Genomic DNA, 16,373 nt, shown 5'->3' on the forward strand with positions numbered 1-16,373 from the left:
TTTTTCATTATAGAATAGGGTCAAATAAGGATAATTTGAAATACGAAAAAGCTAAATTAAGCCACATGAAGTAAAAATCTTCATTATCAGTAATTAATGACCAAAGAGATATTTTATTTATTTTTTGTCATAAGGGTCGTTTTCCATTAAAAATACATTGTATGTTGGTAATAGTACTTTTTACTTTTCAATTTTTCCTCTTCTTTAGAAAAATTAATTCGATTATTAGTTTATCAATAGTAATAAGACATATATATATATATACATATATATATATATATATATATATATATATACATATATATATATATATATATATATATATATATATTTATAGTGGTAATATTTTTTTAATAATTGAGGAATAATTTTTTTTCAAAGTATTTAGACATTGTATTTACACTCGTAGTATATAATATATTGGAAAAAATGGCGTGCCTTCAAATCTTTATTGAATGACATATGACATATATATATTTGTTAAAAAATTAAATTAATATATATATATATATATTTATATTTCGAAACTTAAGCGTGCTTTAACATTTAAACTTTTTTTTTTATCACATAGCATATTAATACAATAGTTCATTTAATGCGATATCAATAATATTAATTTATAATTACATAACAATTATAAAGCTTTACTCATAGAAAGATTTACCCTGTTTTTATGTATGTATGTAGAAATATAGAAATTATACTATTTTATTAAATTCATACGAATAATATGAACAACTGTGTAATCATTTATCAATGGGCAATTTTGGATTATTATTGTTTAATTGCATGAATGATATATTTTAATAGTTTAATATTTAGATTATAATATTCTTGTTATATTATAAATAAATAACTGAAGATAAGTACAATCTTAATTTTTTTTGTAATTTCTTATACGGTTATCATGAGTATGATATACACATATACATTACTGTAGATATATATTTCCTTATCTAACAGACATATGAAGGTTGTTCGTTCATATAATAATTATCTGCAAAACGTACCAGTTCAGAGAAATACAAGGAATTAATATAATCTTTACAAAGTAAGTAATTAATCAATTGTTAAAACTACTTATAATTTTATAAAAAAATTCTATCAAAAACATTTTTTATATAAAATATATAAAATTTTACCGAAGGTAAATAATTGATATTTTTATATAATTCAGATTTGCAAAATTAATATTAGAAGCAAATATTTACATATCTTAAGAGTTCATATTTCTAATTAGATGGCTACACGTTGGGGTATAATTAGTGCTGGAAAAATTTCACATGACTTTGTAACAGCTTTAGCAACACTACCCAAAGAAGAACATGAAGTAATTGGTGTTGCAGCACGAAATTTTTCAAGGGCAGAAGCTTTCGCGACACTTCATAATATTAAAAATGCTTATGATAATTATGCAACATTAGCAAAAAATGAAGATATTGGTATATAGTCATATATTATTATACTTTAAAAAATGTTTATATAAAGAATAATTATATAATTTTTATAATTATAATATTTATCAGAGGTTGTATATATTGCAACATTGAATCCTCAACACTTTGAAACAGCAAAGTTAATGCTAGAGCATGGGAAACATGTTCTTTGTGAAAAACCATTAACAATGAATTTGAAGCAAACAACAGAATTAATAGAATTTGCAAAAAGTAAAAATCTTTTCCTCATGGAAGCAGTATGGAGTCGTTTTTTTCCAGTTTATGATGCTATTCAAAAAGAAATTTCATCTGGCAATATAGGAGAAATACATCAAGTCATCGTTCCATTTGGATTTAATTTAGAAAATGTTGAAAGACTCAAGTATGTAAACAGATATATTTTTTTATAATTTTAATAATATCCCCTTATAATTTATTGTTTCCATAAATATATTAAATAATTATAATAATCTAAAAAGATATTATGTATCTATGTATATCTTACATATTCTGTGTGATAATTTTAGTATGAAAAGCTTGGGTGGTGGTACTATATTGGATTTAGGTGTATATTGTTTGCAATTTGTTTGCATGGTTTTTGATAATGAAATGCCTCACACAATTAAAGCTGCTGGATTCTTAAATGAAGAGGGAATAGATATATCAACTTCTACAACTCTTTTATATAAAGGAAATCGTACTGCCACTATTCTAACACATAGTTCAGTAACTTTGCCTAATGAAGCTTATATCATTGGAAAAAAAGGAACGATACGTGTACCAAATTTTTGGTGTCCACCTAAAGTATATTTGCCAAGTGGTACTGTGCATGTTTCCTTACCAGAAGTCAAGCACGAAATGAATTTCATAAATAGCGCAGGATTGTCTTATGAAGTTGCTGCAATTCGTACTTGCCTTCAAAAAGGTATTCTATTGTTTTACCATAAACTATCAATATAAAATTTTTTTTTAATTTAATATATATAATTATTTGTATAGGTATGATAGAACACCCAAAAATGTCTCACAATACATCTATATTAATTGCAAAATTAGAAGATGAACTTAGAAAACAAATTGGTGTTGTATACCCTGAAGACATTTAAACCATATATTTTATTATATATAAATATAAATTGATATATAAATACATATAAAAATTATATATCATATTAAAAAAAATAAATTTTGATTTTTGTAAATTATATATTATAAATCATAATTATTATATGGGCAATTTTGAATTATTATTGTTTGATTGCATGAAGCCCATAATTTATTGAAGTATTTGATGACCAAGACCATTCGTTTTTTATTGGATTAAAAATTATCCCATGAATAAGTTTTGTCTTTAAACCACCTGATGGTTATATAAAAATATTTTATCAAAATAATGCAACTAAGAATTTATAACTAAATTTAAATCTAAATTAACTAAATAATAAATTTAAATTTATATCTTACAAGTTTCTAAGGAACGTTGAACTTCCTCTGGCGAAATAAATTTGTTCCAATCATGTGTTCCAATTGGTAGATACTTCAATATATACTCTCCGGCAATAATTGCACCCAACCAAGATAGTAAAGTTTTATTTATAGTAGTAATAAACAGTGACCCTCCAGGTTTTATAACTGATGAACAAGACTAATAAAAATAAAAGGCAGAAAGTATAAAGAAGCTTTTTTTTTATGGTGCTTAATTCATTTTATATTATAAGTACTTACTTTAAGAAATAATTGTTGATTAGATACATGTTCCAAAATTTCAGAAGCTACTACTGCATCATATTTCTCTGTATTTTCTTTTTCAAATTCTTCAATAGTAGTTTGAAGATAATTTAATCTTCCTGATAAACTGGAATCTAATAAGGCATGTTCCTTTGCAACATCTATCAATTCTAACGAATTATCTATTCCAGTTACTTCTGCTCCTATTCTAGCTAATGGTTCAGAGAATATTCCTCCACCACATCCAATATCAATAATCTTTGTTCCTTTTAAAGGTAAATTTGTATCGTCTTTAATAATGCCTGTGTTAGCTAAGCCATCTCGTATAAACTGTATTCTAATAGGATTCATAATATGAAGAAGAGCTAAATGACCATTGGGATCCCACCATTTATTGTTTAATTTTCCAAAAAATTCTATTTCTTTTGAATCTATAGTAGATTCAATTGGTCTTACATTGTTTGTTACATACTTAGGTGTTTCTGATGAACTAAAAATATATTTATTATTAAAATAAATATTAAAGCATTTTAATTGAATAGGATTATTATTTTCAACAAATTTAAATTTAATAGTGCTATTATTTGCTAATCATAAATTTCTTTTATTCTTAATTTAGCATAATCATTTTATACGTACTTGTTACGAGAAATAAATTTTCTACCCACAGTTCGTAACATTACAATTTTCAAGTTTCGTAACATTCTTCACTGTCTATTTTAAAAAGTAATTAAATAACCTGTAAAAGCAATTTGTACATATATATGTATATATATATATATATATAAATATATAAATACATACATATATATATATGTATGTATGTATGTACGTATGTATATGTTAATAAATTAATGAAAATAAAAAAATATGTAAATACTAGCTCGAAGAAACTGTGTAATTAAGTAATATAAAATATACTTTGATGTTTTATGAAAAAACAATTGATAATACAGTTTAACTTCAAATAATACTTTTTGAAAAATGTTCTTCCTTAAAAACTAGATAGTTATCAATAATTAGCATTAATATAATAAATGATAATTTAGCTTGATAATATTAAGTTAATATGATAAGCTTTTAATAATATTATTGGCTTTGTAAATAAAACGTATTTTTATAACGGCGAAACTTATAAATTTATACAGATTATTAATGAAATATATACGTTATTATATACATTATGTTAAAATTATACTTGTCAAGACTGGATAAATAACCTCATATGTAAAATACAAATATAATCCTCATTATCACTTAATTTATTATATTAAATATACTTACGCCTTAGATTTATAATCAAATCTTAATAATTACTATTATTTTTTTCCAAATAGTATCAGATATTTTTCCTCGAACAGGTAATATTTGATCACGATTGAGGAAAGTAGTAGCAATTAGTGCTTACTAAACAGTACAATTTTAGTAGCTTACTTTCCTAACTTCAACTAAAGCTACTAACTTTAATAGCTTACTAAAGTTGTTAGTAAGCTTATTCTAATCTAAAATTGTTTTTATCTTGAAACAAAAATAATAATAAAAATAATAATAATAATAATAATAATAATAATAATAAAATTTAAACATTTACCGGGCGAATTTTATGTGACTTACGCAAAACATAAATATTTTAGTATGCGATTATGTTTAAATATTATTTATAGCAGATAAGGTGAGTTATATAAACATGTCTTATGAAATTTTCATGGTGGGGATCTTTCGGTGACCCTCAAGGACATTGTAGACTATTTTTCTATGAGTATGAGAAGCCAAAAATGGTAATAGATTATATTGGGTTGGCAACTAAGTGATTTCAGATTTTGTCGTTTCCTTCTTATTTGAAATCCGGCTATCACTTAGTTGCCAACCCAATAATTTAGGGAAATCTTCAGTTGATTTGTCTGATCAAATGCCAATAGAACTTTTGCTAAATACTTATGTTATAAATTCAATGATGTTATACAAACAAGCAACTCGAAAAAATATTTCAGTCACCGATTTTAGGATGAAGTTAGAGATGTATTTAGTAAAATGTTTTGATGATGAAGATTCTATTTCATCAAGAAATTGCGTACAGAAAAAACGTCGTCATGAACTTAAAAGGAAACCGGGAAGTATACGAAATGTAAGGCGATTTTTCAAAGAGTGCTACGAATAAAATTCAAAATAGCTAAAATAGAATGAGAGCAAAGAATTGTACTAAAAAAGTGGCAACATTGTGCCGACTGTCCTAATTCAACTTTTCTTTGTCTACCGTGTTTCAATGTGACTTATCGTTATTTGTACAAATAATATGTATATTTTCCTTGTATTAATAAAATTATAATTACATGTTCTGTACGGCATTAATTTCTTTAAACCACTATGGAATCAATGGTATTATTTAAAAAATTTATTGGATCGATGTTTACCCTAATTATATATTTTCATTATTCATCGCGTCACCGGTCACCGGTGGCCCTCACGACGCTATAATCAAGTCGAGTGTCAGTCACCGGTGACCCCTACGGCAGTCAACGTGTTATAAATAATTGTTTCCTTATGAACAAAGAGAATTTTTCGGCAGATCTAATATATTTGCGCGCAAATTTTAATTATAAAATCTTACATCTTATTTTGAAATCCAAAGTCATAGGTTCAAATATTCAAACATTCTTTGTGTATATATATATATATATATATATATATATATATATATATATGTATAAAAATGACTTATATAAATATTTATTAGTTTATATTACAATTTTGTTTTTATCTTATGAATTAGGATATACTACATGAAATCATTATGTATATTTTGAAAATTTATAATCACGATTTAAGATGTTCTCTTAAATCATCTGTTAAACCTCCTAAACCAATAGACGTGAAAAAATTAATAGCAAAACGTGTATTTTTTGGATTGTCCCTAGGAAACAATCCGCTAAATGCTTCTTGCAATGTCACATCTTTAACTCTTTGATTGAGCTTCGAAAGACCCATATATTCAGATAGTTCTTGGAATAATATTTTGATAAATATTCTATTTGAACTCGTAGTATCTTCTTCATTTAATTTTATACATGACAAAACTTCCCATGATATGGAATCGGTAAATAATAAATGAGCAAAGAATTTTGATACATTTCGTAACTTATTAGTATCTAATCGATGTATCGTATGATAAGAATCTTGAAATATTTGTTCAAATGGTGTCACATAAATTTTGTTAATGGCACAAAATCGTCCTGCTAAAAGTCCAAAGAACTTCTCATATGTGCGCATTTCTGCACAACAATCTAAGAACATATGACAAAGCTCAATTTCTTGTCCTGGTTTTAGCTGCATTTTCATTAATTTATGAGCACATTCTTCAAAATCAAGTGAAGAATGTATAGTTAAATAAATAGTTCTCCTAAGAGCAGTTAAATTAGTTTCTGTATTATCTACAATAACACCTTCTTTCTCCTCTGTAGTCTCTGCATTGCTATCTTCGTCTGAACTTTCTTCATCATCCTCACCAGCTTCAGAATCACTATCATCTGAACCAAGAATTTCTTTGCTTAATTGTTTATATTTTTCTTCATTAGCCACATAATCACTATCAAACTTAAAAACATTTAAAATATCTTGTGAATCTATTGCTTCATCCAATTGTATAAGATGCGTGAATTGATTTTCTTCTTCAACAAGATCTAATTCCTGGGGAACTGCTTGATGATCTTTGAAACCATCTTTTCGAATTTGAAACATGACTTCAATCATATATTGTACACGTTTATCTAATTGACCCTCGTGCAATATATTTCTCAACATTTCAAAAATGGCCTCAATACCTTTCCGAGATACTTCTGTTAATTTCATTCCACATTCCTTTAAGAATGCTATAGCAACTTCTACAGAATCATCCGTAGGTGTTTCTACAAGTAATGTTAGAATTTCTAAAGGTAAAATTTCATGTGCTACACGTTGATTTAAAAGATGTGCGACAAATGTTCCAGATGATATACAGAGAGGTTTGTCATTTCTACGAAAACCACGTTTGAACTGTATAATAAGACGTTTGAGTATAAGTTCTCCGATATTAGGAAATTTAGAATTAATAATAGCTGTTAATGCTGCATAGACAGGAGTGAAAGTTGGAGAAGCAGCTTGAGCTTGTATAATAGAACGAGCTAATAAACCTCTTCCTCTGACAATGTTTTCTCTTAAAAGCTCTCTTGTTATAAGGCCAATATTGCTAACATTAACTTTGTTAATACAACCATGAATAGATTTTTTAAGTGCCTCCCAAGCAATACGTTGATAAGCAGCACCAGACTTATCTGTAATATTTGCTTGCATCATACGTAGTTTGGCAGGTGGTATGTAAGCCCCTCCTGTTTTTGCTGTCAGAAGATCAACAGTTCTTTTCCGATTGTTCGTCATTGTATCTGTTGTATGCCTTTTTTCCGAATGTTTTTCTGATCGTTTGTCCGAATGCTTATCCGAATGTTTATCCGAATATTTATCTGGATATTTATCCGAATATTTATCCGAATATTTATCCGAATGCTTATCAGAGCGTCTATCCGAATGTCTTTCCGAATGTCTCTCCGAACGTCTTTCCGAACGTCTCTCTGAACGTCTTTCCAAATGCCTATCCGAATATCTTTCCGAACGTCTTTCCGAATATCTTTCCATGTTTTTTTCTTCTAATATTTGACTAAACCTCTTAAATTTACACGTAACACCAAGCGAAACGAAAATTAACCAAAGATCATAAACAAACGCACTGAAGAAAGCCCAACGTATCCCATCGATCTATTATAGCGCTATCTGTATTCTATATACTTAAATAAATTTTAAGACAATCTTTTAAATTTATGTTATATTATTAAACGACACGTCATTTTTTTTTCGAAAATATATTGCAATAATAATTACAAAATCTATAAATCTTATTTTCTCTTCACTTCGAATACATTGTTATATTTAGAACAGTATCAGCTATATTGATTAATTCTTAAATAAAAACGAACATAAAATCCAACGACCAATAGAAATTTAGTAAATGTGTGTTTATTCGTCTATGCTAATAAATACTAAAAATAAATTCCATAATTATTTAAACTATATATAATGTATACAGAATACAATAAACTAATAGTTAAATAATAATGTACATTCGTTTAAACATTGCATAACTTGTCAGATGTACTACCATTTTTATTATATATAAAAATTTCTATCTCATACTCACGCGATTATTAGGTTATGTATGAGAGGAGTATCATCTGCATAACTTATCCATTGATACAATAGGCGCATAAGGAGAATAGTATTTCTCTATTGAACTTGTAGTTCATATTTTGTCCACATTTGTCGCTGAGGTCGCATATTCCGACTGTTCCATCTATTGAGCTTGTAAACTTCTTGTTACACTTCAAGAAAGTATAGCAGAGGTATGATATAATCGTCCTATCGACGGCCATTTTTTAGTTATCTTGGGTAAAGTCTTACCTGTAAGTCGTCGATTTTTAATATTATTTTAGAGATTCATTTTAGAGTTTTCCTAAATGACATTAAATTTATGTTACGAAAGATTTTCATTAATTAAGAATTCTAATTATACCATATGTTCTTTTCATTTTAACAGTTATTTAGTTGTTAGATAACTCCCTGCATATACATTCATACAAGATTTTACTTGTTTTCGAAATTTATCAGATACCCATTCAAAATTGTAAGAAAGTATGGAAAACTCTTATTAAAAAATTTTTTTAAATTATATACTTTTTACTTTGACAATCTGTTTAATAGTACGTAGTATATAACAAAATTGCATATACATATGTCTGTATGTATTTTTTTGACATTTGTCTATTTTTTCAACAAAAATATTTAATAGATAACCAATCTTTATTGAAGATTACATCAATTTTTTAAATTGCTTATAAAATAATTTTAGGTGCACCATATTTTACTTTTTTATTAAAATCATTGTAAACAATTTTTATTATAGTAAATAGTATATGATAATAAGAGTATATAATAAGGATTCTACTAATTAATATATATTACATTTTATATCATGATAATGAAAAAGATATAAAATTTTTATGTTTTCAATAATGTTATAGCACAAGATGAATAACCTAATGAACAGTCGTGTTATTCTAACTTGTTTGCATCAAGGAAGCAAGCATATTGTGAGGAAATCACATTATCCATTAAATACTATTGGTAACAGAGATATCGTTGGTTCTGGATTTAATAATACACCTTCATACATAGATCGTACAGATTTTCCAATGCCTGCAGTTCGTTTTAAAGCTAATACTCCTGATGTCCTGGTATTTATGTTTATTAATTAAAATAATTTGAGAAAAAAAAAAGTAAGTACTTTATTGAAAGTTTTATATATTTACATTATTCATATAGGCTTTAAGAGAAAAAGAAAAAGGAGATTGGAAAAAACTTTCAATAGATGAAAAAAAGGCATTATATCGTGCCAGTTTTTGCTCTACATTTGCAGAAATGGAAGCACCTACAGGAGAGTGGAAACTTTGTTTAGGATATGCATTATTGATTTCATGTGCTGCTGTTTGGTATTATATGTTCTATAAAATATATGGTAAAATTTTATATATATATATATAGTTTACACATATTCTTAATATATTTATATTATTAATAATAGTGACTGTGTATGTGTGTATTTTGGCCAAGATAAACGTTCATCTTTTATTTCAGTACTCCCACCTCTACCAGCTTCATTCGATGAGGATAATCAGCTTGCTATGTTAGACCGAATAATAAAACTTGATATGAATCCCATAACAGGAATTGCTGCAAAATATAATAAGTAATAGATATGTTATACTAGGACAAGTAGATGAAAATATAATTGTACAGTATCTTAATATGAACGTTCCGTGTACAAATTGTCTGAGGAAGTTCAAATAAATACTTTAAGATTACAATTTCTGTCTCTATATTAATATAAAATTAATTAGAATTCTATATATATATATATATATATATATATATATATATATATATATATATATATATAAGGTTTTTTATGATAGTAATTTAAATCTGCAGATAAATAAATAATAATAATAAAGACATATATAGTATTTGAAATATTGCTCTTTTCTAGTTTATTCTCTGATAGTTTCAATAGACAATAAATTCTAAGAGATCTTGAAAGAAGAATTACATGGTCAAGAATTTAGTAAAAAGTATTTAAATTAAAACATTTTTAATAAACAATTAATATTTTAATTGAATTCATCCACAGCGTACAACATAATTTACTCATGAATGTAATTAAATGATAATAAAGTACTGAATGAACAGCATATATTTTAAAGAAAAACAAACTTTAATATTACCGAGTATTCAACTTCTATGAACATAAATAACTATGAGATAAGATTTTGTGTGAATACAAAAATTTTTTATATAAAAAAGTAATTTATTTCTAATATTTTAGCACCTAATTAATTGTATGCTGTAAAATGGACAATTTATAAAATTTTGAATTGATCAGAACTTATTGAATACTGGAATGTCATTGTCAGTATTAAAATAAATACAGAGCAATTCCCAAGCATAATCATTTTAAAATTATATCAAGGCCTTCTCGCATATTGTCAGAAGATTATATTGTATAGAATTTTTCACAAAATGCAGTGTCATATATAACTGATTGATCTGTTTTTGTGTGGTGCTGACATATACCGTCTTTTTATTGAAGAGTAATACAATATTGTTGGGGGGATATAAAAGATATCAAACATTGTTAAGAAATCAGACAAGCTGTATACAAAATAAATACATCTGCAAAAATTGCGTTTTCAAGAAAATACTACAAAAATTGAAAGCAGATTGCTATAATAGTTATGCACATTTTTTTTTTTCATTATTTTGATAAAAATTTTTTTTTTATCCATTTACGAACCTATGATTTCAATAAAATCCAAAAAATATACTAAATTATTATTATCAGAATTATATTACAAAAAGAAGTTCTTTTTTTTTCATGAATGTGGCTTTCACATGCATATTAAATATTACTGTGATAATATTACTGTAACAAACACTATTTTTTAGGTACATACAAAATAAAAAAGTTTAGTAGATAACTGTTAGACTTATTTTTCTATGTTTGATTATGTATATTACAATATTTACATTAGGTAAGTCCCAATATCACCATTTTTTTTTTCTCTCACCCTCTTATTATAAGAATATAGTTTCATATAGAAAACTAAGTCTTTATCATAACTACAAGAGCAAGTTTTACAGTTTTGTGAAATTCTTAAGAAAAATGTACCGCAACTAATACTCAGAAATATCAATCGTATTATATATAAATGTATTACAATGAGTTTTTATCTGGGTATGAACACAATTGCTATTCAAAGGTGGCAATAAGTGTGTAATGCTAAAAACAATATTTAACAAAATATTGTTACATTTTTTCCTTACTTTATGTGCAATATGTGCATTAATGCAAACAAAATTTAACCTAGCCTAATTTGAATTATATTACAATTCTGTACGCGCGTCTTTGGTACACAAGCTCTCGTACAGAGTGAAATATATTCTTGGAAAATGAAAAATATAGCTACTTCAGGGGTATCTTTTGTACTGTCAAGAATAATATCGTATTCGAATTGCAAATGCTTAATTGTAAATATTAACCCCTTCTGCAGACTGAATGGAGAAAACTTACAAGGATGATGTCGCGACAGAATGATTTAGTTAATATGTGACAAAAATGATTTGCTGTCGCTTTATCACACGATCATAATATTAAACTCGTGTCTTAAGTGATATTTTAACATTGTTCAAAATTACTTTGCACAATTCATCACCGTACACAATCTCCAGGACCACGCTGTGTGTGTGTTACGCATTGTTTCTTTCTCTTCAATGTGTGTGGTCTTGAATTTGGACTGTGACTAGTGCTATTGTTATGACTACCATTACTGTGAAGATTATGTTTTATTTTATTTTGTCCACCTATATTATTATTTATTCCACGATAATTTCCTCTAGAACTGTGCTGATGATTTACTGTGAAAAATAATATTTTTATATAATGAATAATTGTATATACTGGAGATGTATCATTATTTCTTTTTACACATAACGAGTTCACATACAGTGAGTAGTTGTTTTAAAAGGTTTCTTCCATTGAGAATGATGATGAGGTTGTTGATTGTTAAATACATGCCGCTCTTTAGCATTTTCTTCTCCTTTTCCACCTGTATTTGGTGAATTTCCACGACTACATTCTGAATCCTTCAAAATAAAAAAAACAAAACCATTATTATATGTTAATCGTGAACTTATTATTATACTTTATATAATATAAGGGGTATGTTATTTTTTACGATAAATCAACAAATTTACCGTGTCACTAGCTGGTGCTGAGAGAGTGGATGCATCAGATCCAGTTGAGCTAGACAGAGAGTCCACTTCACTCAGTGGTACTGGGAATGTTTCTTTAATCCATCTACGATACTCTATTACCTCATCTGTCACACGAATTATTCTTCCCAATATACTGCATGTACAATAAAGATAATTTTGTTTAAAAAATTATATAACAATTTTTAATTTTTCACAGACAAAATAAATGTAATAGAGAGTTATATATAACCTCTATCATGATCTAATTCAACCTTACCTTACTTTATTTGCATCATTAACTAGAATATTTAAAGGACTGACTGCTTGAGAAAGAACATAATACGCCCAATCGAATGCATCTTTTACATACAGAGCACCATAACTACTACGACCTATATCGTTACCAGGTGTAAGTGGATCTTCTATGCATAACAAGGAAGGTCGATGTCCATCTATCATGTCTCGTTGAACCTATAATTTAATAAAAAAAAAAAAAGAAAAAAAAAAGAAAAAAAAAAAAAAAGAAAAAAAAGAAAAAGAAAAAAAGAAAAAAAAAACATTCAAGAATATTCCCACATAGGTAAGATCATAAGGTATATTATAATATGTAAATAATCAATAGACAAAAATATTTATTCATGATGAGTTATTTGAGATTTAATTTCTGCTGATATAATATATTACTTTTCATTGATATGTAGTTTTTCTATTGGAGTGGAAACATTATTAATATACATTACCTCTTCTTTAGATATGTAAGTACCACCATCTTTTACTCGAATGCCTGTTTTTACATAATTGAATTTCCTACCATAGAGTTCCAAAAATTCAATCAATAATACTCCCAAATTAGCACTTGAGCAATAAGCATTTTGTCTAGGATGTAACTAAAAAAGTATTCATTTCTTTATAGTATACATTCTTCATTACATATACCCTTAAATTCATTACACAAGTAATGAATTATACAAATAATGAATTTACTTAAAGTTAATGTTATAATATATAAAGAGTTCCTTATTAAAACTTACTTGCAGAAAACTGATGGTCATAAGTATTAAACTGTATGAAGAAATCCCACCAGTAAATACTTCATTAAGATCTCTTTGTAATAAAAATTGTTTCAGTACCATAACAAGCTTTTCTAATACAGGAAACCGTCTTTTAAAAGAATTTATCAATTCTGCTGATTTTACACCATTATTCATGTTAAAACTAATGTCTATTTTAATTTCTGTCTCTTTATCGGTAAGTTTGACAATTGGAACACTGGCCTTATCCAAAACTTTTAAAGAAGATGGTTCAGCGATATTTTGATCTAATAAAGCACGTTCCAATGTACGTAGTGGAAGATTTGTCCACATTCCAATTACAACTAAATCTATGTCACTGTAAAAATTATTGTTTTTAAACAAATTATGATTATTGCCAATATATCAGAAAGAAGAAAGAACACGTACAATGATATTCAATATACGTTTATGTGTATTTCAATTCAAATAATAGATGCAAAAGAAATATAGAGATATTATATTTTCACAATTAATAGATCAAAGAAGATCAATTATAAAAATTCTATTATAATACATACCTAGTGGGTAAATATAGACCAGTACGAAAACTTCCAAATACTTCAACTTTCGAATCCGGCCAAAGATCATATATTACTTGTTCTATACGTTTAACCACTCGTATTCTTAAATTATGTTCTTCATTGGATGGACACATATATGAAAAGAAATCTTCTATTTCTTCGTGTAACCTAAGTAAGAAAATATTATTTGCATGTTTTATGCAATGTTAAGGTATAATTCATTCTCTTTGCTAACGTATTATTTTTTATAAAATATATTATCATGAAAATGATATGTTTGATATAATATCAATAATATATCTGTTTTTGTGTTTTGTTATTATTATAAAAAAATTCAATGCACATTACCCTTTTATGAATGTTTTTGAATATTTACGAATAATGTAACATGCAATATTCTCTTTATATGTATATATATATATATATATATATATATATATATATATATATATATATTTATATTTCAAATTATATATTATATATTAATTATTTACTTATTATCATTACCTGTTAAAATACAGATACAAATGTTAGTGAAATATCAATGTTATACATATATCACTTTTCCATTGTATGAGAGCATAAAAAATTGTATAACAAAATTTTTGCAGAAAATAATTTAGTAAGAATTTTTTGGTTAAATAAATGATCATGTCAAAAATGGAGCTGTAATGAATAATCATGGGTAAAGAAAAAAAGAATATTAAATTTTAGAAAAGCCTATGTCATTCAAGTCAATTATTTTGACTAATCATTAATTCCAGATTCCATAAATATTCTATTATGTAACTATATATCTTATAAGAGGCATGGTCTACGACTTATTAACTGAGCTAATTCTTTTTTATTCTAATAAATAAACAGTAAAGTATAGCATTTGTTCTCGAAGTAGGAAATCGATCGATCGTTGGTCGTACCTCTCCAGTCATACTGTGATTTTTTTAAGGAAGTAGGAATAATTTTGTAATATCGAACCAGTAAAGTAGAATGGCAATGTACCTAACCTTATAATGCCCATATGGACAAAGCGTATATCTCCGTATATGGATATCGTAGAAATAATATAATAAATAAGGGTTAGAAGGCTTAGGTGATAGAGTGCTCACCCAATAACTCCTTTAGAATAATGTTTATTAGGCACACGCCACGGGCATCCACCGTATTCTCCGACCAAGGCATCATAATTGTAGTTCATGCCGTAGGTACTAGCACGATTATCACCTTTCCTACGTGATGGGTTATAATAACTATTGCAAGTATTTTGCTGACCACGATCTCCCGTACGATTATTCACCGAGTCGAAAGCTATAAAATCCTGTTGCATTTTAACGCCCATCACATTCGACGACGAATCGTTCTTCAGGGTTAAGATATCGAGACCTTTCTCAGCTTCCCAAATGTGTAACCATAAGTCCTTAGCAGGGCCGAACTGCTCCGGTTGATACCAACCGATAGTCGGATCCATTAAACAGTTATGGATTCCGTATCCGGCGATTAATCGTTTTCGCACACTACACTACGATTCCAATCTTAAGTCAACTTTAATTGAAAAATTATCTGCTTTATTGTAACCTGCGAACACCACGAAATTCATACATACAGCCGATGAACGCAAACAAACTACGGAGAGGTTCATGTCGATGTACTGCTTTGAGAATGGGAGTAGTCCGAGGGCCATAATATCAGATGGCGCTCAATTCAAAAACCTTCCATCATTTTGCACCCTTTTTTTTCTTTTCTTTTTCTTTTTTTTTTTTTTTTTTTTTTTTTTTACACTATTAATCTAATCCACCATACATCCTATTTTTTTTTTACTTCTAATTATATATTCTCAATCGTCAAATTTACATAAGAAAATCTGAATTCAAATGTGATTGGAAAAAATATCTTTCAAAGATATCCCATAGAATTCCCTTTACACCGTAAATCGTTCCAATTCAAACTTATCTTTGTAATATAATATCGTCGTTAGGTTAAAAAAAAAAAAAAAAAAAAAAAAAAAAAAAAAAAGAAAAAAAAAATTCAATACATGCGAACTCTTTTACCAGGAAACATTTTCTATTATTTTATTGTGCTAAAAAAAAAAAAAATATGTGTCAAATATGAACAATTGATTTTATCTAAATTTCTTAATTGATGACGTTGGGTCAGGGTTGTCAATAAATCATTGTTATGTCCCAGAATAAAAGGGTATGTAATAAAGCAGAGAAATTTTAGAAAAA

The 16,373-nt window shown here is 26.9% G+C and overlaps 5 protein-coding genes across 8 annotated transcripts; 2 read left to right on the forward strand and 3 right to left on the reverse strand.

The window, feature by feature from the left end:
• Window positions 1-346: 346 nt before the first annotated feature.
• On the reverse strand, window positions 347-8,518 carry LOC124950731 (ubiquinone biosynthesis O-methyltransferase, mitochondrial). Of its 3 annotated transcripts, XM_047497906.1 has the most exons (6): window positions 8,389-8,518; window positions 4,449-4,682; window positions 3,804-3,903; window positions 3,162-3,654; window positions 2,901-3,081; window positions 347-2,796 (listed from the first exon to the last, which is right to left on the reverse strand). In XM_047497906.1, exons 3-6 carry the CDS (start codon window positions 3,866-3,868, stop codon window positions 2,684-2,686), a joined length of 852 nt encoding a protein of 283 aa, XP_047353862.1. In that variant the 5' UTR covers window positions 3,869-3,903; window positions 4,449-4,682; window positions 8,389-8,518; the 3' UTR covers window positions 347-2,683. The 3 variants fall into 3 exon arrangements, with proteins under 3 accessions (XP_047353862.1, XP_047353863.1, XP_047353861.1); XM_047497907.1 differs by lacking the exon at window positions 4,449-4,682 and having other exon boundaries at window positions 8,389-8,450; XM_047497905.1 differs by lacking the exon at window positions 8,389-8,518 and having other exon boundaries at window positions 4,449-5,794.
• LOC124950730 (trans-1,2-dihydrobenzene-1,2-diol dehydrogenase-like) lies at window positions 655-2,641 on the forward strand. Of its 2 annotated transcripts, XM_047497904.1 has the most exons (6): window positions 655-675; window positions 964-1,051; window positions 1,241-1,442; window positions 1,527-1,818; window positions 1,964-2,361; window positions 2,436-2,641. In XM_047497904.1, the coding sequence occupies exons 3-6, from the start codon at window positions 1,241-1,243 to the stop codon at window positions 2,540-2,542; spliced, it is 999 nt and encodes a 332-aa protein (XP_047353860.1). In that variant the 5' UTR covers window positions 655-675; window positions 964-1,051; the 3' UTR covers window positions 2,543-2,641. The 2 variants fall into 2 exon arrangements, with proteins under 2 accessions (XP_047353860.1, XP_047353859.1); XM_047497903.1 differs by lacking the exon at window positions 655-675 and having other exon boundaries at window positions 727-1,051.
• On the reverse strand, window positions 5,876-7,992 carry LOC124950726 (pre-mRNA-splicing factor CWC22 homolog). Its single transcript, XM_047497897.1, has one exon. The coding sequence runs from the start codon at window positions 7,827-7,829 to the stop codon at window positions 5,979-5,981; it is 1,851 nt and encodes a 616-aa protein (XP_047353853.1). The 5' UTR covers window positions 7,830-7,992; the 3' UTR covers window positions 5,876-5,978.
• A 53-nt stretch (window positions 8,519-8,571) lies between the features above and the next one.
• Window positions 8,572-10,111, forward strand: LOC124950732. Its single transcript, XM_047497908.1, has 4 exons — window positions 8,572-8,590; window positions 9,269-9,481; window positions 9,570-9,762; window positions 9,882-10,111. The coding sequence occupies exons 2-4, from the start codon at window positions 9,275-9,277 to the stop codon at window positions 9,995-9,997; spliced, it is 516 nt and encodes a 171-aa protein (XP_047353864.1). The 5' UTR covers window positions 8,572-8,590; window positions 9,269-9,274; the 3' UTR covers window positions 9,998-10,111.
• Window positions 10,112-11,685: 1,574 nt separating this feature from the next.
• On the reverse strand, window positions 11,686-15,882 carry LOC124950727 (terminal nucleotidyltransferase 4B-like). The gene is made up of 8 exons (XM_047497898.1): window positions 15,258-15,882; window positions 14,149-14,319; window positions 13,589-13,946; window positions 13,298-13,444; window positions 12,835-13,028; window positions 12,558-12,711; window positions 12,308-12,446; window positions 11,686-12,218 (listed from the first exon to the last, which is right to left on the reverse strand). Exons 1-8 carry the CDS (start codon window positions 15,614-15,616, stop codon window positions 12,013-12,015), a joined length of 1,728 nt encoding a protein of 575 aa, XP_047353854.1. The 5' UTR covers window positions 15,617-15,882; the 3' UTR covers window positions 11,686-12,012.
• Between the last annotated feature and the right edge of the window lie 491 nt (window positions 15,883-16,373).

The sequence above is a fragment of the Vespa velutina genome, chromosome 7 (genome assembly GCF_912470025.1).
Source record: "Vespa velutina chromosome 7, iVesVel2.1, whole genome shotgun sequence".
Lineage (NCBI taxonomy): Eukaryota > Metazoa > Arthropoda > Insecta > Hymenoptera > Vespidae > Vespa > Vespa velutina.